Source organism: Symphalangus syndactylus, chromosome 21, assembly GCF_028878055.3.
Source record: "Symphalangus syndactylus isolate Jambi chromosome 21, NHGRI_mSymSyn1-v2.1_pri, whole genome shotgun sequence".
NCBI classification, from domain to species: Eukaryota; Metazoa; Chordata; class Mammalia; order Primates; family Hylobatidae; genus Symphalangus; species Symphalangus syndactylus.
In genome coordinates, this window is record NC_072443.2 from 32,909,086 (window position 1) to 32,932,693 (window position 23,608).

At 38.1% G+C, this 23,608-nt stretch overlaps 1 protein-coding gene across 2 annotated transcripts in view; it reads right to left on the reverse strand.

Moving 5' to 3' along the window:
• Positions 1–23,608, reverse strand: part of MORC1 (MORC family CW-type zinc finger 1) — a 180,141-nt gene that overhangs the window by 43,877 nt on the left and 112,656 nt on the right. For both annotated transcript variants that reach the window (XM_055259777.2, XM_055259776.2), the window contains exons 18-20: positions 11,312–11,374; positions 9,353–9,598; positions 9,100–9,171 (exon numbers count right to left, since the gene is read on the reverse strand). In XM_055259777.2, coding sequence (XP_055115752.1) covers positions 9,100–9,171; positions 9,353–9,598; positions 11,312–11,374 — 381 coding nt within the window. The remainder of the gene's footprint in view (positions 1–9,099; positions 9,172–9,352; positions 9,599–11,311; positions 11,375–23,608) is intronic.

Below are 23,608 nucleotides of genomic sequence, written 5' to 3' on the forward strand. Positions count from 1 at the left end.
CCCTCCCCCCTCCCCGTAACATCCCACAACAATCCCCGGTGTGTGATGTTCCCCTTCCTGTGTCCATGTGTTCTCATTGTTCAATTCCCACCTATGAGTGAGAACATGCGGTGTTTGGTTTTTTGTCCTTGCGATAGTTTGCTGAGAATGATGGTTTCCAGTTTCATCCATGTCCCTACAAATGACATGAACTCATCATTTTTTATGGCTGCATAGTATTCCATGGTGTATATGTGCCACATTTTCTTAATCCAGTCTATCATTGTTGGACATTTGGGTTGGTTCCAAGTCTTTGCTATTGTGAATAGTGCCGCAGTAAACATACGTGTGCATGTGTCTTTATAGCAGCATGATTTATAGTCCTTTGGGTATATACCCAGTAATGGGATGGCTGGGTCAAATGGTATTTCTAGTTCTAGATCCCTGAGGAATCACCACACTGACTTCCACAATGGTTGGACTAGTTTACAGTCCCACCAACAGTGTAAAAGTGTTCCTATTTCTCCACATCCTCTCCAGCACCTGTTGTTTCCTGACTTTTTAATGATTGCCATTCTAACTGGTGTGAGATGGTATCTCATTGTGGTTTTGATTTGCATTTCTCTGATGGCCAGTGATGATGAGCATTTTTTCATGTGTTTTTTGGCTGCATAAAAGTCTTCTTTTGAGAAGTGTCTGTTCATGTCCTTCGCCCACTTTTTGATGGGGTTGTTTTTTTCTTGTAAATTTGTTTGAGTTCATTGTAGATTCTGGATATTAGCCCTTTGTCAGATGAGTATGTTGTGAAAACTTTCTCCCATTTTGTAGGTTGCCTGTTCACTCTGATGGTAGTTTCTTCTGCTGTGCAGAAGCTCTTTAGTTTGATTAGATCCCATTTGTCAATTTTGGCTTTTGTTGCCATTGCTTTTGGTGTTTTAGACATAAAGTCCTTGCCCATGCCTATGTCCTGAATGGTATTGCCTAGGTTTTCTTCTAGGGTTTTTATGGTTTTAGGTCTAACATGTAAGTCTTTAATCCATCTTGAATTAATTTTTGTATAAGGTGTAAGGAAGGGATCCAGTTTCAGCTTTCTACATATGGCTAGCCAGTTTTCCCAGCACCATTTATTAAATAGGGAATCCTTTCCCCATAGCTTGTTTTTGTCAGGTTTGTCAAAGATCAGATGGTTGTAGATATGCGGCATTATTTCTGAGGGCTCTGTTCTGTTCCATTGATCTGTGTCTCTGTTTTGGTACCAGTACCATGCTGTTTTGGTTACTGTAGCCTTGTAGTATAGTTTGAAGTCAGGTAGGGTGATGACTCCAGCTTTGTTCTTTTGGCTTAGGATTGACTTGGCCTTGTGGGCTCTTTTTTGGTTCCACATGAACTTTAAAGTAGTTTTTTCCAGTTTTGTGAAGAAAGTCATTGGTAGCTTGATGGGGATGGCATTGAATCTATAAATTACCTTGGGCAGTATGGCCATTTTCACGATATTGATTCTTCCTACCCATGAGCATGGAATGTTTTTCCATTTGTTTGTATCCTCTTTTATTTCATTGAGCAGTGGTTTGTAGTTCTCCTTGAAGATGTCCTTCACATCCCTTGTAAGTTGGATTCCTAGATATTTTATTCTCTTTGAAGCAATTGTGAATGGGAGTTCACTCATGATTTGGCTCTCTGTTTGTCTGTTATTGGTGTATAAGAATGCTTGTGATTTTTGTACATTGATTTTGTATCCTGAGACTTTGCTGAAGTTGCTTATCAGCTTAAGCAGATTTGGGGCTGAGACAATGGGGTTTTCTAGATATAAAATCATGTCATCTGCAAACAGGGACAATTTGACTTCCTCTTTTCCTAACTGAATACCCTTTATTTCCTTCTCCTGCCTGATTGCCCTGGCCAGAACTTCCAACACTATGTTGAATAGGAGTGGTGAGAGAGGGCATCTCTGTCTTGTGCCAGTTTTCAAAGGGAATGCTTCCAGTTTTTGCCCATTTAGTATGATATTGGCTGTGGGTATGTCATAGATAGCTCTTATTATCTTGAGATATGTCCCATCAATACCTAATTTATTGAGAGTTTTTAGCATGAAGGGTTGTTGAATTTTGTCAAAGGCCTTTTCTGCATCTATTGAGATAATCATGTGGTTTTTGTCTTTGGTTCTGTTTATATGCTGGATTACATTTATTGATTTGCTTATGTTGAACCAGCCTTGCATCCCAGGGATGAAGCCCACTTAATCATGGTGGATAAGCTTTTTGATGTGCTGCTGGACTTGGTTTGCCAGTATTTTATTGAGGATTTTTGCATCAATGTTCATCAAGGATATTGGTCTAAAATTCTCTTTTTTGGTTGTGTCTCTGCCAGACTTTGGTATCTGGATGATGCTGGCCTCATAAAATGAGTTAGGGAGTATTCCCTCTTTTTCTATTGATTGGAATAGTTTCAGAAGGAATGGTACCAGCTCCTCCTTGTACCTCTGGTAGAATTCGGCTATGAATCCATCTGGTCCTGGACTTTTTTTGGTTAGTAAGCTATTGATTATCGCCATAATTTCAGAGGCTGTTGCTGGTCTATTCAGAGATTCAGCTTCTTCCTGGTTTAGTCTTGGGAGGGTGTATATGTCGAGGAATTTATCCATTTCTTCTAGATTTTCTAGTTTATTTGTATAGAGGTGTTTGTAGTATTCTCTGATGGTAGTTTGTATTTCTGTGGGATTGGTGGTGATATCCCCCTCATCATTTTTTATTGTGTCTATTTGATTCTTCTCTCTTTTCTTCTTTATTAGTCTTGCTAGCGGTCTATCAATTTTGTTGATCTTTTCAAAAAACCAGCTCCTGGATTCATTAATTTTTTGAAGGGTTTTTTGTTTCTCTATTTCCTTCAGTTCTGCTCTGATTTTAGTTATTTCTTGCCTTCTGCTAGCTTTTGAATGTGTTTGCTCTTGCTTTTCTAGTTCTTTAATTGTGATGTTAGGGTGTCAATTTTGGATCTTTCCTGCTTTCTCTTGTGGGCATTTAGTGCTATAAATTTCCCTCTACACACTGCTTTGAATGTGTCCCAGAGATTCTGCTATGTTGTGTCTTTGTTCTCATTGGTTTCAAAGAACATCTTTATTTCTGCCTTCATTTCGTTATGTACCCAGTAGGCATTCAGGAGCAGGTTGTTCAGTTTCCATGTAGTTGAGCGGTTTTGAGTGAGTTTCTTAATCCTAAGTTCTAGTTTGACTGCACTGTGGTCTGAGAGACAGTTTGTTATAATTTCTGTTCTTTTACATTTGCTGAGGAGAGCTTTACTTCCAACTATGTGGTCAATTTTGGAATAGGTGTGGTGTGGTGCTGAAAAAAATCTATATTCTGTTGATTTGGGGTGGAGAGTTCTGTAGATATCTATTAAGTCCACTTGGTGCAGAGCTGAGTTCAATTCCGGGGTATCCTTGTTAACTTTCTGTCTCATTGATCTGTCTAATGTTGACAGTGGAGTGTTAAAGTCTCCCATTATTATTGTGTGGGAGTCTAAGTCTCTTTGTAGGTCACTAAGGACTTGCTTTCTGAATCTGGGTGCTCCTGTATTGGGTGCATATATATTTAGGATAGTTAGCTCTTCTTGTTGAATTGATCCCTTTACCATTATGTAATGGCCTTCTTTGTCTCTTTTGATCTTTGTTGGTTTAAAGTCTGTTTTATCAGAGACTAGGATTGCAACCCCTGCCTTTTTTTGTTTTCCATTTGCTTGGTAGATCTTCCTCCATCCCTTTATTTTGAGCCTATGTGTGTCTCTGCACGTGAGATGGGTTTCCTGAATACAGCACACTGATGGGTCTTGACTCTTTATCCAATTTGCCAGTCTGTGTCTTTTAATTGGAGCATTTAGCCTGTTTACATTTAAGGTTAATATTGTTATGTGTGAATATGATCCTGTCATTATGATGTTAGCTGGTTATTTTGCTCGTTAGTTGATGCAGTTTCTTCCTAGCCTTGATGGTCTTTACATTTTGGCAAGTTTTTGCAGTGGCTAGTACCAGTTGTTCCTTTCTATGTTTAGTGCTTCCTTCAGGAGCTCTTTTAGGGCAGGCCTGGTGGTGACAAAATCTCTCAGCATTTGCTTGTCTGTAAAGTATTTTATTTCTCCTTCACTTATCAAGCTTAGTTTGGCTGGATATGAAATTCTGGGTTGAAAATTCTTCTCTTTAAGAATGTTGAATATTGGCCCCCACTCTCTTCTGGCTTGTAGAGTTTCTGCCAAGAGATCAGCTGTCAGTCTGATGGGCTTCCCTTTGTGGGTAACCCGACCTTTCTCTCTGGCTGCCCTTAACATTTTTTCCTTCATTTCAACTTTGGTGAATCTGACAATTATGTGTCTTGGAGTTGCTCGTCTCGAGGAGTATGTTTGTGGAGTCCTCTGTATTTCCTGAATCTGAATGTCGGCCTGCCTTGCTAGACTGGGGAAGTTCTCCTGGATAATATCCTGCAGAGTGTTTTCCAACTTGGTTCCATTCTCCCTGTCACTTTCAGGTACATCAGTCAGACGTAGATTTGGTCTTTTCACATAGTCCCGTATTTCTTGGAGGCTTTGTTTGTTTCTTTTTATTCTTTTTTCTCTAAACTTCCCTTCTCGCTTCATTTCATTCATTTCGTCTTCCATCACTGATACCCTTTCTTCCAGTTGATTGCATTGGCTCCTGAGGCTTCTGCATTCTTCAAGTAGTTCTCAAGCCTTGACTTTCAGCTCCATCAGCTCCTTTAAGGACTTCTCTGCATTGGTTATTCTAGATATCCATTCGTTTAATTTTTTTTCAAAGTTTTTAATTTCTTTGCCATTGGTTTGAATTTCCTCCTGTAGCTTGGAGTAGCTTGATCGTCTGAAGCCTTCTTCTCTCAACTCGTCAAAGTCATTCTCCATCCAGCTTTGTCCCGTTGCTGGTGAGGAGATGCGTTCCTTTGGAGGAGGAGAGGCGCTCTGCTTTTTAGAGTTTCCAGTTTTACTGCTCTGTTTTTTCCCCATCTTTGTGTTTTTTTGGTGTTTGATGATGGTCTTTGATGATGGTCTTTGATGGTTTTTGGTCTTTGATGATGGTCTTTGGTCTTTTCCCCATCTTTGTGCTTTTTGGTCTTTGATGATGGTGACGTACAGATGGGTTTTTGGTGTGGATGTCCTTTCTGTTTGTTAGTTTTCCTTCTAACATACAGGACTCTCAGCTGCAGGTGTGTTGGAGTTTGCTAGAGGTCCACTCCAGACCCTGTTTGCCTGGGTATCAGCAGCGGTGGCTGCAGAACAGCGGTGGCTGTAGTACAGTGGATATTGGTGAACTGCAAATGCTGCTGCCTGATCATTCCTCCAGAAGTTTTGTCTCAGAGGAGTACCCAGCCGTGTGAGGTGTCAGTCTGCCCCTACTGGGGGTTGCTTCCCAGTTAGGGACCCACTTGAGGAGGCAGTCTGCCCGTTCTCAGATCTCCAGCTGCGTGCTGGGACAACCACTACTCTCTTCAAAGCTGTCAGACAGGGACATTTAAGTCTGCAGAGGTTACTGCTGTCTTTTTGTTTGTCTGTGCCCTGCCCCCAGAGGTGGAGCCTACAGAGGCAGGCAGGCCTCCTTGAGCTGTGGTGGGCTCCACCCAGTTCCAGCTTCGGGGCCGTTTTGTTTACCTAATCAAGTCTCGACAATGGCGGGCACCCCTCCCCCAGCCTTGCTGCCACCTTGCAGTTTGATCTCAGACTGCTGTGCTAGCAATCAGCGAGACTCCGTGGGTGTAGGACCCTCCAAGCCAGGTACGGCATATAATCTCCTGGTGTGCCGTTTTTTAAGCCCGTTGGAAAAGTGCAGTATTAGGGTGGGAGTGACCCAATTTTCCAGGTGCTGTCTGTCACCCCTTTCTTTGACTAGGAAAGGGAACTCCCTGACCCCTTGCGCTTCCCGAGTGAGGCAATGCCTCGCCCTGCTTCGGCTCCTGCACAGTGCACTGCACCCACTGTCCTGCACCAACTGTCTGGCATTCCCTAGTGACATGAATCCGGTATCTCAGATGGAAATGCAGAAATCATCCGTCTTCTGCGTCACTCACGCTGGGAGCTGTAGGCTGGAGCTGCTCGTATTCGGCCATCTTGGCTCCACCCTGTCTCCTATTTAAACCTCACCTCTGAAATCCAGACTCATGTATATGACTTTTCACTAGGCACATCCTCTCAGAAGTCTCAAATTATGTAAGCTGAACTCATGCTGTTCTCCACAAGCCCAGTCACCTTCTACAATTCCCGATTTCAATTAATGGAATCACCATTCAACCTGGTGAAAGAACTCAAAATTCTCTAGTCATTCTGCCATTTTCCTCTACATGACCCTCTATATCCAATAAAGACTGCCCCCAGGAAAGGGCAGTGTTACCACCTCCATCACCATCATCCTAGCCTACACCACTGTGATCTCTCCATCAGAGCATGGTCAAGTCTCCTAACTGTTCTGCCCACATTCACTTTTGTTAAACATTATCTGTGAAACAGAAATACCATGTACTGGTTATCAGTTCCAGAGGGGGAGTCTCATAACTTCTGCCCATAGTATCTTGGTTTTTGGAGTTGCCAAAGAAAACACAATGCAGTCAGGCACTAGATGGAACAATGCTTTACTCACATAGAGAAGAGACAAAGCAAGATCAGCCTCAGAAGTGTGTATCAGTCCCCCATGCCCAGCAGGCTCCCCCATCAGCCAATGCTGGGCAACTGGCTACATGCATCCTTCTCCTGCTACAGGAGACAGATGTTGTATTCCCTCCCCAAGGAAGACAGATATAGCAGTGGGGTTGACCAAGGTTTCATGTGACACACACATTTAAGCAGTACAGAAGAGCATACACTGGGCTTGCAACAGAGAAAGATACTTCCACACAAGGCAATAAACCCAGCATAAGCCATGTGTGCTCTTTATCTCTTGGTAAGAAAGAGTCCCAGGCTCAAGGTCCATCCTTATGCAGCAAAGTGGAGGCTAAAAGGCTATACCCCTGAGATTGTCTTTCCCAACAACTCTGCTCTCTACTAACGTTTCTTCTATACTCTGCCAAAGCAATCTTTACTAAAGAAAACTCTGGTCATGTCACTTCCCTGCTTGAAACTCTTCAATGGTTTCCCATTACTTATAGGATAAATGCAAAACCCCTTATGACTGGCCTAGAGGACCTGCCCTACTCCTTCACACCACAGTCCCTTTCCATCTCTTTTCCCTGCCATAGATCACTTGTCTTTTTAAAGTTCTTTGTATTCACCATATTCCCTCTTTAGCAAATGCTGTTCCCATTGCTTAGAAGTGCTTTTCCTCCCCTTTTACCAATGTAATTACATTTCAATCCTAAAAGGCTAGTTAACCTATTTTCTGGGAAGATGTTCCTGTCCTACCAGAGTCAAAAACCCTTATTATAAACAGTCATGCTACTGTATCATAAAAACTGCCATAGTAGCAGTTGACATTTGTCTCTGTAATTATTGGGTGTCTGTCTCTATCACTAGACTGTAAGTTTGATGGTGGCAAAAACCATATGTGGTTTTATTCCCAAATCTCCTGTGACTGGCATACTGAATGACACATAGTAAAATTATACATATATATATATATATATACAGACACATCTATGTTTACGTTGGTATATGTATACATATATGTGTATATATATCTACATGAAGTGTGTGTATATTGCTTCATATAGCTTTACATATTATATGTTTATGCACACACATGCACACAAACACACACGCATATTGAGTGAGTCCCTGTATTTAATGTCTAAAATGTTTTGCTCTAACACTTGGACAGACTTCCAACTTCTCAATGGACTGTATGATTTTAGAGCATGCAACATATCTATACAATAAACTGACAAATCCTAAATCTTGAAATTGCACAGCTAATGAGTTTTTCTGGAATTCCAAGTTAAAAGAGATATGATTATAAAGTGATAACATGCAGGAGTTCAAACACAGCAAGGGTTAAATATCTGCTGAATATATAAAACTTTACATTCAAGTAAAATACATAATTCAAATCAACAAAAAACCTGAAATTCTGTAGGTTGTAAACAGATTCAGCTTGGCTCATATAGTCTCAAGAAAAGATTTGGGCAAAAATTTCAAAATTATAGGAAAATGGACTTGAAATACTTTCAGAGGATGAGCTACCCAAAAATGGTATTAAGGAAAGGCTGCCTTAGGAGGTAAGGATTTTTACTAAAGATTTTCAGAGAGTCTGTATACCATTTGCCGAAGATATTATAAAGGAATGTGTGAGAGATTTCTATAATGTAACTACTATTCAAAATAATTCCTTTTGAAGCTTGCAGTGAGCTGAGATCACGCCACTGCACTCCAGCCTGGGTGACAGAGCGAGACTCCATCTCAAAAAAAAATAAGAAGAAGAAGAATTCCTTTTGAAAAGATCATGTGTAAAATATCTTGCCTCCCACCATGACTACACTCCCACCATGACTACCCAGTGTCTTACACTGGGCAGAACTCAGCAGATATTTGCTAATTAAATGAGTTTATGGCTTTCAGAGCCTATAGCAGTTCATTTGAATATTTTCTATGGTGAATAATATCTACTCTTTAAGGTTGAATTTAATTTGTGGAAATAGTAAAAGGGCATTAGAAGTCAAATGTGATGGACAAGGTAGATAAACTAGGCAGTAAATTTTGGCTTAAAAAGATATAAAATGAAAGTTATTGAGATGATGTCTATAATCATTCAGCACTGAACCTAGCACAGGGTAAATGCCCATTCAATTGTAGGCATTAATATTGTTATAAGCTGAATCTGAGGGCAAATTCTCAAAAAAAAAAAGAATTAAATAATGGCAACTCTGTAAGAATAAATGTGTTGTGATTCTTTTCAAAGAAATAAACTCATTTGGACACATGAAAATTCTAGAGTGGTGCATTTGTTAACATGACTCTCAACACTTAGTAATACATTAACATTATATCCCAGTTTTTTCAGAGCCTTGATTACAGGGTAACAATATGGATGATTTAGTTAAGCATTTTTCCTATAAAGCATTGAATGCAAAACTTGAAGTTTAAAGGTTTGTCCTACATGAATATCTCTCCCTTAAATACAAATTTAAAAGCCTTTCCCACCTGGGCATTCTTCAGGGGCCCTTCAGTTGGTTGAGCTCTCCAGACACTGGTAATATTAGCAATCTGACTTTTCTTTCAAGAGAGAGAAGACAGAAAAAAAAATTAGAAATTGGGACCTTGTCCGGGAAACACAGATTGCAATGTATATTTTATAATTAAAGTGTCTTGAAATGTGAAACTGAAGCAAAACCTTGACCAAATGCTATTTCCAGAATGAGTGAATTGTTTTGTGAATAAGAAACAATAATAATACCTGGGATCTCTCAGCTAGTTTGACATTTTCTGGCAGAGCTACTGGAATTCTCTGCTGTTGAGAGTTCATTTTCTCCTCCATAGACTTTTTCACAATTTTCGTTTCTGAAATAAACTCTACATCAGGGTCTGTCTCTTCTATGTTTCTTTTCTGTCCTCTATGGCTCACTGAAAGCTCAAAGGACGAAAGAGATTCATGCTTCAAGTCATCGCCCAAAAGCCTGATTTTCTGGGTTTTGGTATTTTCCTTAAATAACAAAGAACATGTTTTTATTTTTTAGTAGATAGCCTATTTATAATTAAGTTCACCAATTCTCTCATAACCTCATTATAATAGGTATTTCTTATTACTAATAAAAAGTTTAAAAATCAAAAGCTTAGAAACAACTTTAGCAAATGTATAATGCCACAATGGCTCATTAAGAATTTGATTCATAAATACCTGCAAAGTTGTGCTGAGTCAAGAAATCTGATTTTGAGGATTAAAAAGCCCAGCAATTGAGAACATACTGTGCATTCTGACTTCCTCCCAATAGAGGTTCGCTTGCCTTTGGCTGCCTGCTGCAGACAAGGCTGGTCCTCATCCCTACCCACATTCACATCCTGCTTCCTGCCCCTTGCTTGCTGCTACTGCAGCCAATGAAAAATATATTTGCTAAGAGATATAGAATACATGTGCCTGCTTGTTAGAGCCTACTCTCTTTTGTAAGAAACCAAAAATAACTATTAGAAGGAGAGGAGTTGAGGGGCAGAGCATCAAGTGACACTCTAGTTATCCTAAGCATATCATTATCCTCCATAGTCTTAGTGTCCACTAGTCAAGTAACCCTCTCCACAACAGTGCTGAGGGCTCAGTGAAACTCTTTAGCTGCCATTTTCCTTCACATAAACCACCATCATTTTGTAAAGTTATGATACAGTTGAGCATACTAGTTTGTTCATGGCTAAGTCAAATCTCAAGTCATGAGACAATGTTATCATTACAGAGGACTTACAATGACATGTTACAATCTATTTCCCATGGCAAATTACTTGCAGGTGATTTTTACTGCTCTCCACTCCAGAAGAATCCCTTTCTTCATCTTGCTCTCAGACTCTGGTGATAATTTATTATAAAATGGGTAGATTCTAAGTCTGGTTCTGCAATTCAGGTATGTGGTGATCTTAGATAAATTACTATAAAAGAAGGGAGTTGGATTATACGGCTATACCAGCTCCAACTTATTACTGGGTTCATTGGTCTCTGATTCCTTGATATAGTAGCAGAAAGTGCAAATTAAAAACACACACACACAAACTAAAAAGACAGCATGGAAACAACTGTTCTAATATTTAAAGTGAATAGTAAAGAAATGCCAAAGATACAAAATACATTATGCATATCAGAAATCTATTTATGTAAAGGTTGTCTGAGTTTATAAATCCCATCATCTGCCTGTTAAGAAATGTGAATAATTAAAATTATAAAGAGTTCCATATTTTTGTGTGTGACTGATATAACTGAAAAGCTCTAACTAAAGGTTCAAAAATGTTCCTCTCTAAATTTTAAATTCTACATAAGAACAGACATTTGAGGAATATAATGTAACATGACATTTAGCAAACACAAGAAATGATATAGGAACTATACATACAACATATTTCTAGGCAAATTCACATCCGTAGACAAAAAATATATATGTATATATCCCTAGAAAGTACTGGAAAGAAATACATTATTTAAAAAGGCTATTATGTGCAGGAAGATCATGGGTGATTTAAATTTTGTTTATATTTTATTTTCTAACTTATCCCTAATAAAAATGTATCACTCTAACAAGAATAAAATGGCAGTTAAAATCTATTAGTGCTTCCCTACGTGAACCTCATAAACCATGATGACAGTTGGCCCTTGATAAGGCTTATCCTTCACATGGTTAAAACATGACACAAATTGCTTAATCCTACATTAATTACTCACCTTACTTGCTGAAGTTAGGCAGGTGGAAGTGACAGTGATTTCGTCCACTGGTATAAATTGAGGCTTTATGGGAAAGCAAACGATTAAGGCAAATGTAAATAAAAATAACCTTCAATTGGCATAGGGTAATAATTCAGCATTCTCCATTTCTTAAAGAAGGGTCAAGAAAGCAAACCCTCATGAATAATTGTTCAAGGAGTGCATTTAAGTTTAGATATCCTGCAATAATGTTCTGATCAGTAGTGACAAGACAGTGAAAGAAAATCCAATGGTTTGTTGAAGCATTATGGATCGAATGTCTTATGAACAAGGCACTGCTCTGTTGAACTGGGTCTCGTTTCCAGCCTCACAGCCCTTGTCTCTTTTCTCTCAAGGCTCTGTTCCCCACCTACAGGGTCCAGGGTCTGGAAGGAATCCTGACCTTAGGCGTAGCACTGTCTAGTTCAGAGCTCTGGGTGTCAGCTTCAATGGACTCTTAAGGGTACACTGGCCTTGACTGTGTCCTTAATGCACTCAATGCCCAATCACATTTACTATTCCTCAGGCTTATTTGCATGTTTCCATACTTTGGCCTGAAATGACTTTCTCAACCTTGTCCATTTGTCAAATTCCACTCATCCTTCAAGTCTTAGTTCAATTATCTATCCTGAAGGTCTCCTCCAATTCCCCAAGGGAGAATTAATTGCTTTATCTTCTATGCCCTCATGGCATTGTTTCTCTTTACATGTTTATAGAGGTAATATAGTCACATATGACAACACATTGTTAGAAATATATTAAAATGAAGCCTCTTTACTACTTCATTCTCCACTTGTCTAATTAATATTCCATTAACATGTGATCACCAATACCACTGTCTTGTTTAATCTTTCTGGAGATTTGTTTCTATATCATATATAAGCACATATATGTGTGTGTGTGTGTGTGTGTATACACACACACAAATTTTTCCCACTTTTTGTGGTAGGGAAATATGGTAGTATATTATACACATGGTGTGCATTGTGCCTTTTCATCTAAGGATATATCCTAGAGGTCTTTCTCTTTAGTACATAAAAAGCTTCTTATTCTTTTACAGCTGTATTATATTCCAGTGTATTGTTGTAAAAAAGAGGAAGTCAAATTGTCCGTTTGCAGATGACATGATTGTATATCTAGAAAACCCCACTGTCTTAGCCCAAAATCTCCTCAAGCTGATAAGTAACTTCAGCAAAGTCTCAGGATACAAAATCAATGTACAAAAATCACAAGCATTCTTGTACACCAATCACAGACAAACAGAGAGCCAAATCATGAGTGAACTCCCATTCACAATTGCTTCAAAGAGAATAAAATACCTAGGAATCCAACTTACAAGGGATGTGAAGGACCTCTTCAAGGAGAACTACAAACCACTGCTCAACGAAATAAAAGAGGATACAAACAAATGGAAAAACATTCCATGCTCATGGGTTGGAAGAATCAATATCGTGAAAATGGCCATACTGCCCAAGGTAATTTATAGATTCAATGCCAACCCCATCAAGCTACCAATGACTTTCTTCACAGAATTGGAAAAAACTACTTTAAAGTTCATACGGAACCAAAAAAGAGCCCACATGGCCAAGTCAATCCTAAGCCAAAAGAACAAAGCTGGAGGCATCATGCTACCTGACTTCAAACTATACTACAAGGCTACAGTAACCAAAACAGCATGGTACTGGTACCAAAACAGAGACATAGATCAATGGAACAGAACAGAGCCCTCAGAAATAATACCGCATATCTACAACTATCTGATCTTTGACAAACCTGACAAAAACAAGCAATGGGAAAAGGATTCCCTATTTAATAAATGGTGCTGGGAAAACTGGCTAGCCATATGTAGAAAGCTGAAACTGGATCCCTTCTTTACACCTTATACAAAAATTAATTCAAGATGGATTAAAGACTTATATGTTAGACCTAAAACCATAAAAACCCTAGAAGAAAAAACCTAGGCAATACCATTCAGGACATAGGCATGGGCAAGGACTTTATGTCTAAAACACCAAAAGCAATGGCAACAAAAGCCAAAATCGACAAATGGGATCTAATTAAACTAAAGAGCTTCTGCACAGCAAAAGAAACTACCATCAGAGTGAACAGGCAACCTACAAAATGGGAGAAAATTTTCACAACCTACTCATCTGACAAAGGGCTAATATCCAGAATCTACAATGAACTCAAACAAATTTACAAGAAAAAAACAAACAACCCCATCAAAAAGTGGGCAAAGGACATGAACAGACACTTCTCAAAAGAAGACATTTATGCAGCCAAAAAACACATGAAGAAATGCTCATCATCACTGGCCATCAGAGAAATGCAAATCAAAACCACAATGAGATACCATCTCACACCAGTTAGAATGGCCATCATTAAAAGGTCAGGAAACAACAAGTGCTGGAGAGGATGTGGAGAAATAGGAACACTTTTACACCGTTGGTGGGACTGTAAACTAGTTCAACCATTGTGGAAGCCAGTGTGGCGATTCCTCAGGGATCTAGAACTAGAAATACCATTTGACCCAGCCATCCCATTACTGGGTATATACCCAAAGGACTATAAATCATGCTGCTATAAAGACACATGCACACATGTTTGTTGCGGCACTATTCACAATAGCAAAGACTTGGAACCAACCCAAATGTCCAACAATGATAGACTGGATTAAGAAAATGTGGCATATATACACCATGGAATACTATGCAGCCATAAAAAATGATGAGTTCATGTCCTTTGTAGGGACATGGATGAAACTGGAAACCATCATTCTCAGCAAACTATCGCAAGGACAAAAAACCAAACACCGCATGTTCTCACTCATAGGTGGGAATTGAACAATGAGAACACATGGACACAGGAAGGGGAACATCACACTCCAGGGACTGTTGTGGGTTGGGGGGAGTGGGGAGGGACAGCATTAGGAGATATACCTAATGCTAAATGACGAGTTAATGGGTGCAGCACACCAACATGGCACGTGGATACATATGTAACAAACCTGCACATTGTGCACATGCACCCTAAAGCTTAAAGTATAATGATAATAAAAAAAAAGACTCTAAAATACTCTAGAGGAAATTGAATCCAAATTTTATTCCAAAAGTAAAAATAATAAAGAGTAAAAAATTAAAAAAAAAAAAGAAAACAAGTTAGTTGCCTTTAGGAGTTTGGGGAAATTGGATACAAGGAATACAGAAAGAAGTGACACATCTCTGATTATACCTTTTTTGTACAGTTTGACTTTTGAAAGCATGTTAATATTCTACATATTCCAAAAATAAAATCAATATGAATTTTTAAAAAGTGTATTTAACCAGGTCTATTGACAGACATTTGGATCTTCTCAATCTTTTTTACTATACAAACAACTTTGCAGTGACCAACCTTGTAAATAGGTAATTTCACATTTGGGTGAATATGTCCATATAATCAATTTCCAAAAGTGACATTTCTGGGTCAACAGGTACATGCATTTATAATTTGGATAGATACTGCTAAATCGTCTCCATCAAGCTTTTTGGTGGCCTAGCATATAGGCCTAGTATATATGATTATTCCAAGGGTACTTGAAGAGAAATACATACTCACATACTCTATTTTGAGAGTGCAGAGTATATATATATAAAATTATATGTATATTACTATTATTATTATTGATTGTTTAGGGATCCCTGAGCTGAGAGTAAGTTAAAGTTTCCTATTACTAGTATGATTGTCTCTTTTTTCACATATCACTTGTAATTATTGTTTTATTGATGTCATATACATGTTTGATATTAGTTCAATCATTTTATTTTATCCTTTACTTTTATAATTTAAGTTTTTAATGATACATTGTATTTTCTTTTTTTCTGGTGACCTCCATTATGATGATAACTATATATAATATTTTTAGCTTTCTCTGTCTTTAGACAGGATCTATGTATTTCCTACTCTGAACAGTGGCAAAATTTGTTTATTTTCTCTTCCCCATTTTCTTCCCCTGATATTTATCAATAGTATGATCCTTCTCAGTGTTTACCTTAGTACTAAGAAGTATGCTAAAATCAAATAAATGACACCTCTTGGTCTCCTATTACAGTTGAGGCAAACATCAAACTACTTTTCCCCTTCTATCACCCTTGACTTTCCTTTTTTGTTAGCCGAATTATTTTTACATTGCCAGGGTATTTACATTCAGTTTGGTGTCTAATGTCAGATTTGTTTTAGGCTTTTTGCTTTAATTACATACAGTCAATGCTAACATCCAGTTCTTTGCTGTAGAATTTTCAGACATCTCTTGCTGGTTGAAGCTTGATCCCTAGTAGTTTCCTTAAAAAGAGACCATGAGAATATTTCCTGAGTTCTTTCCTATTTTTATGTTTTTGTTTTTTTTTTGAGACGGAGTCTCGCTCTGTCACCAGGCTGGAGCGCAGTGGCACAATCTCTGCTCACTGCAACCTCCACCTCCTGGGTTCGAGCGATCCTCCTTGCCTCAGCCTCCCGAGTAGCTGGGAGTACAGGCGCACGCCACCATGCCCAGGCTAATTTTTGTATTTTTAGTAGAGACAGGGTTTCACCATGTTGGCCAGGATGGTCTCCATCTCTTGACCTCATGATCCACCCACCTCGGCCTCCCAAAGTGCTGGGATTACAGGCGTGAGCCACCATGCCCAGCCCTTTCCTACTTTTAAATCTATTTACCTGTAGGCTTTTTATGTGAAGAGTAATTTGGTGAATATAAAAGTCTTGGTTTACACTTCCTTTCCGTGAGGATCTTATAGTTTTTACTTCATCACCTGAAGCTGATTTTTTTTAGAGAAGAAGTTTGAAGCCAAAGTGAACTGTTTTGTCCCTATAGGTGACTAGATGTTTATACCTGTTGGTCAAAGGAATCTATTTTTTTTTTACAGTCGAGTAATTTTATTATAATATATGTCTTACTATTGACTATTCTGGGGACAGTTTTTCCCTATTGTAGAGCATACCATTTCAAACATGTAGCTTCAAGTTTTACCATTTTCCTGAAGTGTGCCTGATTTATATCTTTAAAAATGTGTTCTTCCATTACTCTGTTTTCCCTGGGTATTCAAATTTTGCAAATATTGTGTCTCCTTCTTACTTCTATCATTCATTATCATTTTCTGTGTAATTAATTGTAAGCAATTCTTTCCTAATTTCTATTATTTTATTTGCTTTTTACTTTTATCCTCTATACCAGGAGACAGCAAACTTTTTCTGTAAAAGGCTAGATAGTAAATAGTTTTGCAGGTCACGTACAGTCTCTGTTGTGTATTCTTTTCTCTCTCTCTCCTCTCCCTCTTTCTCTCTTTACTATCTAAAAATGTAAAAGTCATTTTCAGCTTGTGGGCCATAAATGAACAGGGGATGGACTAGATTTGGCCCATGGGTAATAGTTTGTGATCTTTGCTCTATATCCCCACTATGCTTACCAAAATGATAATTTGCCTTGTGTTTTTTCCAATTGTACAATTTCATTTCTTCTGTTTAAGTTCTGCAAATTATGTTTTCGTTGTCTTGTACAGTCTCAGCATCTCTTCATAAATCCTTATATTTCTGTTTCAGAATCTCCTTTCATAAAAATGACTTTTTTCGTTGGGTTTTTAAAAATGTATGTATAAATGTGTATGTTTAATTTCCTTCTGATGTGCATTTTAATTTTTCTTTTTTCTAATTTACAGCTTTAGTGAGATATAGCTGACAAACAAATAACAGCACAAAATTCAAGTATATAATTTGAAAGATTTTGATATATGTGTAATAATCAAGATAATTAACATACTGATCAACCCCCAAAAGTTTTCTTGTCTCCCCACCACCTCTTCCAACCCTGTACCATCCCTAAGCAACCACTGATCTGCTTTCTCTTGCTGTCAATTAGCTGCATCTTCTGGAGTTTTATATTAAGTGAAATCACACAGTATGTAGTCTTGACTTCTTTCACTTAGAAGAATTATTTAAAAACTCTTCCATATTGCTGTGTGAATCAAGAGTGCACTCCTTCCTGTTACTAAGTAGTTTTCCACTGAATGGACATGCCATAATTTGTCCTTTCGCCTTTTGATGGTCATCTGGATGGCTCCCAGGTTTTGGCAATTACAAACAAAGCTACTTAGTATAAGCACACAAGTACAAGTTTTGAAGTGGACATATGCTTACATTTCTCTTGACTAATACCTAGGAGTGGAATATCTGGGTCATATGATAGGTATATATTTAACTTTTTAAAAACTGCCAAACTAGGCTTACTCCTATAATCCCAACCCTTTGGGAGACCAAGGCAGGAGGATCACTTGAGGCCAGGAGTTTGAGGCTGCTGTGAGCTATAATTGTGCCACTGCACTCCAGCATGGGCAACAGAGTGAGAACACATCTCAAAAAACAAAAACAAACAAAAAAACCCTGCCAAACTGTTTTCCTACATCACTTTACCATTCTGCATTTTCAATGGTTGCTCTCTATCCTAGGTCAATATGGAGTAATCATTTTAACTTCATCCACCGTAGTGAGTGTGTAGTGGTTATCTCATTGTGGTTTTAATTTGCAGTTCCCTTAATGATTAATGAAATTGACTTTTCATGTGTTTATTGGCTATCTGCGTGTCTCTTTTGGTTAAGTACCTGCTTAAATGTGTCTATTTTTTAACTGCATTGTCTTATTATTGTTTTTTGTTTTGCTTTTGTTTTTTGTTTTTTGGTTTTTTTTGAGATGGAGTTTTGCTCTTGTTGCCTAGGCTGAAGTGCAGTGGCACAATCTCGGCTCACTGTAACCTCCGCCTCCCAGGTTCAAGCAATTCTCCTGCCTCAGCCTCCAGAGTAGCTGATTACAGGCATGCGCCACCACACCCGGCTAATTTTGTATTTTTAGCAGAGACGGGGTTTCTCCACGTTGATCAGGTTGGTCTTGAACTCCCGACCTCAGGTGATCCGCCCACCTTGGCTTCCCAAAGTGCTAGGATTACAGGCGTGAGCCACTGAGCCCAGCCGAGTTTTAAAAGTTGTCTCCATACCCCAGATATAAGTCCACGGTCAGGTATTATTTTGCAAATATTTTCTCCCAGTCTGTAGCTTGACTTTTCAATTCTTAACAATGTCTTCTGAAGAGCAAAAGTCATTAATTTTGATGAAGTACAATTTAAAAAATTTTCTTTTTATAGTTCATGCATTTTGTGTCATTTTTTAGAAATATATGCCAAATATCAGGTCACTAAAAATTCTTCCTGTATTTTCTTCCAGAAGGTTATCTTTTACATTTAGCCCTTTGATCTATTTCAAAATAATGTTGTATATGACAGGAGGTAAGAATCAATGTTTCTTATTTTGGGGGATATATGGCTATCCAAATGTTTTGGTTCCATTTGTTGAAAAGATTCTTATTCTCTCATTAAAATGCCTTGGTCCCTTAGTTGAAAATCAGCTGGCTATATACATGTGGGTCTATTTCTAAACTCTCTGTTCCATTTCATTGCTACATTTGTCTCTTTTTACACCAATACCACACTGACTTAACTACAGTTTTATTATGAGTATTAAAATTAGGTAGTATGATTCCTCCTGCTTTGTTCTTTTTTTAAGGTTAATTATTCTAAATTCTTTGCATGCCATATAAATTTTAGAATCAGTTTTTAATATCTATCAAAATACTTGTTTGAATTTTAATTGATGCCAGCTGGAGAAACAGACATCTTAGCAATGTTGACTCTTCAAACTCATGACATAGAATCTCTCTCCATTTACGTGTTTTATTTAATGTTTTCAGCAGTGTTCTATAGCTTTCAGTGTACAGGTCTTACAGGTATTTTGTCAAATTTATCTCTAGGTAGTTCATACATTTTAATGCTATTGGAAATGGTATTTTTCATTTTCAATTTCCAATTGTTTGCTGCTAATATACAGAAATAGTTAATTTTTATATATTGATTTTGTATCCTGCAACCTTGCTAAAGCTCATTTCAGTAGTTCTAGTAACTTTCTGTAAATATTATGTTTTCTACATAAACTCTCAAATCTTGAAAGAAAGAAAAAATTTTACCTCTTCTTCTGCAATCTGAGTACCTTTTCTTTCTTTTTCTCTCTTTTCACACCATCTAGAACCTCCTATACAATGTGGAACTGGAGGGGTGAGAGTGAAACTCCCTTGCCTCATTCCTGACCTTAGTGGGAGAACATTGATTCTCTCACTAATAAGATTTTAGCTGCAAGTGTTTTGTAGATGGCCTTTATCAATTGAGAGAGTTTTCTTCTATTACTGCTTTTCTGAAAATTTTATCAGGAATGGCTATAGTTGCTTCTTTTGTGTCATTTATATTTTGCTAGAATTCTTTAACATTTTTCTTGCAGTATTTTATTTATGTTATATAATTATATGGTTTCTTATTGACATTTTACTGCAATCTTTTTTTTTAATGTATCTGTTTAGATGCTATACTAGTTTGTTTTTTTAATCATGTCATTATAAAAGTTGGATTTTCCAGGACCAGCTCTTTGCCAGAGCTTTCTATAGAAAGGGTAAGTGCAGGGCAAATTTCTAGGCAAGTTATTTTTCACAAGCCTAGCTTCTTTTCCTCTGATCTCTACAAAAAATACTGGTTCTGCAAATTGTGACTTATCTGAGTCCTTTCATGTGCATTTCACATTTTCTACTTCTGTGAATCAAAGTTGGTCCAGTAGGGTTCCTGTTGCCTGCTGGCTATTGCAGATAACACCTATAGCTTTTCCATCTCTAGATGTATCCTTCTTCAGTAAGTGTATTTGTATTGATTCTTTTGATATGCTATCGCTGGGCTCTTCCTTAGATTTCTCTTCCATTCTTCCTGTGGAGCTCCTGCATCATCTTGATTGCTCTGAGCAGCCCTGAGAAATATGCTGATATACATCTATGCTATGGCTTGAATGTGTCCCCCCAAAAGCATGTACTGGAAACTTAATCTCCATTGCAACAGTGTTGGGAGGTTGGGCCTAAAGGGAGGTGTTTAGGTTATGAGGATTCCATTCTCATGAATGGATTAATGCCAATTATTACAGGATTTGAGACTGCAAGTTCAATCTCGCTCTCTCTTGCCCTCTTTCACTCTCTTGCTTTCTGCCATGGGATTACACAGCAAGAAGGCCCTGACAAGATGCTGGCACCTTGATATTGAACTTCCCAGTCTCTAGAACTGTGAGAAATAAATTTCTTTTCTTTATAAATTATCCAATCTTTGGTATTTTGTTATAGTATCACAAAAGAGACTAAGACAGTTTCCTAGTTTGACTAAAATTTCAGTTTGCATTTTTGTCTTCCATTTTCTGTGTTGCTCTTAGAAGACTTTCAGAAAAAGAATGGGGAAATGCTAAGTCTATATAGCCGTATTTATACCAAAAGTCCCCTATAACACTTTACCTACCTTTATCATTGTACATATCACAATGTCTAATAGTTACATGTTGACATGTGGGTCTCTTTGAATAAATTGTAAACTCCCAATTATTTGTTTTTATCTATAGTACCTTGTACAAGATTTTGAGTATTATAGGTTCTCAACAAAATGTTGATGATTGGCAGGATAAACAGATGCTTCTGGAGCCTACTGCTCATCTCTTTCATAGCCAAAACAGTGCCATAAGTCTACTCTACATTCAAAAGGTGATTACTTCTCCACTACTTGTTGGAGCTTATCACACCATTCAGATGCTTTGTATTAAATTCCAGTGTATACTCTCTTCCAGTGTTTGCATCACTCTGGGATGAGTCTTGTTCCTGATACAGCAAAATGGATTTCACAATGTATGATTCTCTTAAATTATTTGGGTTTGTAATATTTTAGGTGCTAGCTTGAAGATAATTATTTTTTGCTAGTTTTATTGTAATGGATTTTGACCTGAACTATTAATCACATCACTAAACAGAATTTTGAGTAAATAAAAATTTTAGAAGTTATGTAAATTATGCTCTTTCATTTTAACATCAGTTGCTTCTACAAAAGAACTTGAGATATTATAGAAAAACACAGCAAAGATGTCTCAACTACATTTTGAGTAGAAAGACATTAAAAATTATGTCAAATAAAACTTTTTTGTTTGTTTTTTGAGATGGAGTCTCACTCTGTCACCCAGGCTGGAGTGCAGTGCCGTAATCTCGGCTCACTGCAACCTCTGCCTCCTGGGTTCAAGCGATTCTCCTGCCTCAGCCTCCTGAGTAGCTGGGGTTACAGGCCCTGCCACCACGCCCAGCTAATTTGTTCATATTTTTAGTAAAGACGGGGTTTCACCATGTTAGCCAGGTTTCGAACTCCTGACCTCAAGTGATCCTCCCTCCTTTGCCTCCCAAAGTGCTAGAATTACAGGCGTGAGCCACCACACCCGGCCCCAAACAAAACGTTTTAAGGTAATACAGAAGCAAGAACAGACACAGTAATGACCTCCAATAACAGGGTGAAGGCAAAAATTCACTCAATTGGAAGAACACAGCAGGAGATAGGGGAAGAATTCAAAGACAGCTGCAGCTGCACTGAGCACCTTTTCTACCTTAGATCTATAACTAGAAGGTTATACCATAGTCAATGAATGGGTTACATTTTAACTATATCTTTAGTAAAGTGCACCATATTCTTAAGAATGTTAGGTCTATTCCTCCCACCCATCTGAGTTCTGCTCATCTTCTTTAATTCTATCACATGCTACTTTCACTTTGTAACTCTAGGGGTAACTCAAGTTCAGTCACCTTGAGCAACTTACACTGGTCAGTCTTTTCATCTCTTAAAAATTATCCACCTCTGAAATGCTTTTCTCTTCCTATAAATTATAATTTATAGTTCTTCTAATTCTTTCAGGATTATTATCAATGTTCTTCATATGCATAGAAACTTCTTTTCCCACAGTTCTTTCTCTGAATTTATTATACCCCTCTTGACTTCCCTTCCATTCCCAATTCTGCCTGAGGAAAACAGTCCATCACATCAGCTATGTTCTGCCATGCCATCCTCATAATCCTCAATCTTGGATCAATGACATCATTTTCCATCTTTGCAGAAATTCCAAGCTGCTAAAATTTGTGCAAGTTGAGTATCTCTTATCCAAAATGCCTGGGAACAGACGTGATTTCCAGGACGGTCTGTCTGGGAATCAGATTTCGGAATTTTGAATTTTGGAATATTTGCATATATATAATTAGTTATCTAGGGAACCCAAGTCTGAACATGAAAACCATTTATGTTTCATATACACTTTATATACATAGTCTCAAGGTAATTTTATACAATATTTTAAATACTTTTGTGCATGAAACGTTTTGACTGTTTTGACTGCAACCTGTCACATAAACCAGATGAACTTTCCTCTTGTAGTGTTGTATCGCATGAAAAAAATTTAAATTTTGGATTATTTTGAATTTCAAATTTTCAGATCAGTGATGCTTAAACTATATATAACCACTGAATCCACACTACAAGAAATATTCATAGTTCTCATACTCTTCTGGACAATCTTTTCACTTGTCCCTAACTAGCTTCTATATCCCTCTCCATGAAGATTGTTCCAAATCTTTACTGTACCCTCCATATAAAGCCCGCCTCTTTCACTCAGATGATCCTGCCTCCTCTTTATAGGAAGGAAAAAAAAAATTATGATTTTTAGGTGTGTGTGAACACCCTTAACTTTTTTCCCACAATCTCAGAGGAAAAAATGTCCCTCCTCCTGCTCTAACTTAAACCCTGCACCTGGGTCCCAGTAATCTTTCCTTCCTGTCCTTGCTGGACTCTCTACATGAAAAACGTCCCAGGCCAGGCATGGTGGCTCATGTCTGCAATCCCAGCACTTTGGGAGGCCGAGGCGGGCAGATGACTTGAGGTCAGGAGTTCGAGACCAGCCTGGCCAACATGGTGAAACCCTGCCTCTACTAAAAAATACAAAAATTAGCCAGGCATGGTGGCGGGCGCCTGTAATCCCAGCTACCGGGGAAGCTGAGGCAGGAGAATCGCTTGAACCCCAGGAGGCGGAGGTTGCAGTGAGCTGTGATTGCACCACTGCATTTCAGCCTGGGTGAGAGAGCGAAACTCCATCTCAAAAAAAAAAAAGAAAAGAAAAGAAAGAAAAAAGGAAAAGGTCTCATCACACCTGTGTGCTGTATTTCTTCAATTTTACTGGCTTTTTCCTCTTACTCCAGAAACATTGTCTAATCTCTCCTAACCACGAATTTACCTCAACCCTACCTAATGCTCTAGTTGTAACCCCATGTTTCTTTGCTCCTTTAGTACAAAACTTCCTAACACAGCTTATTGCCCATGGCTTCTAT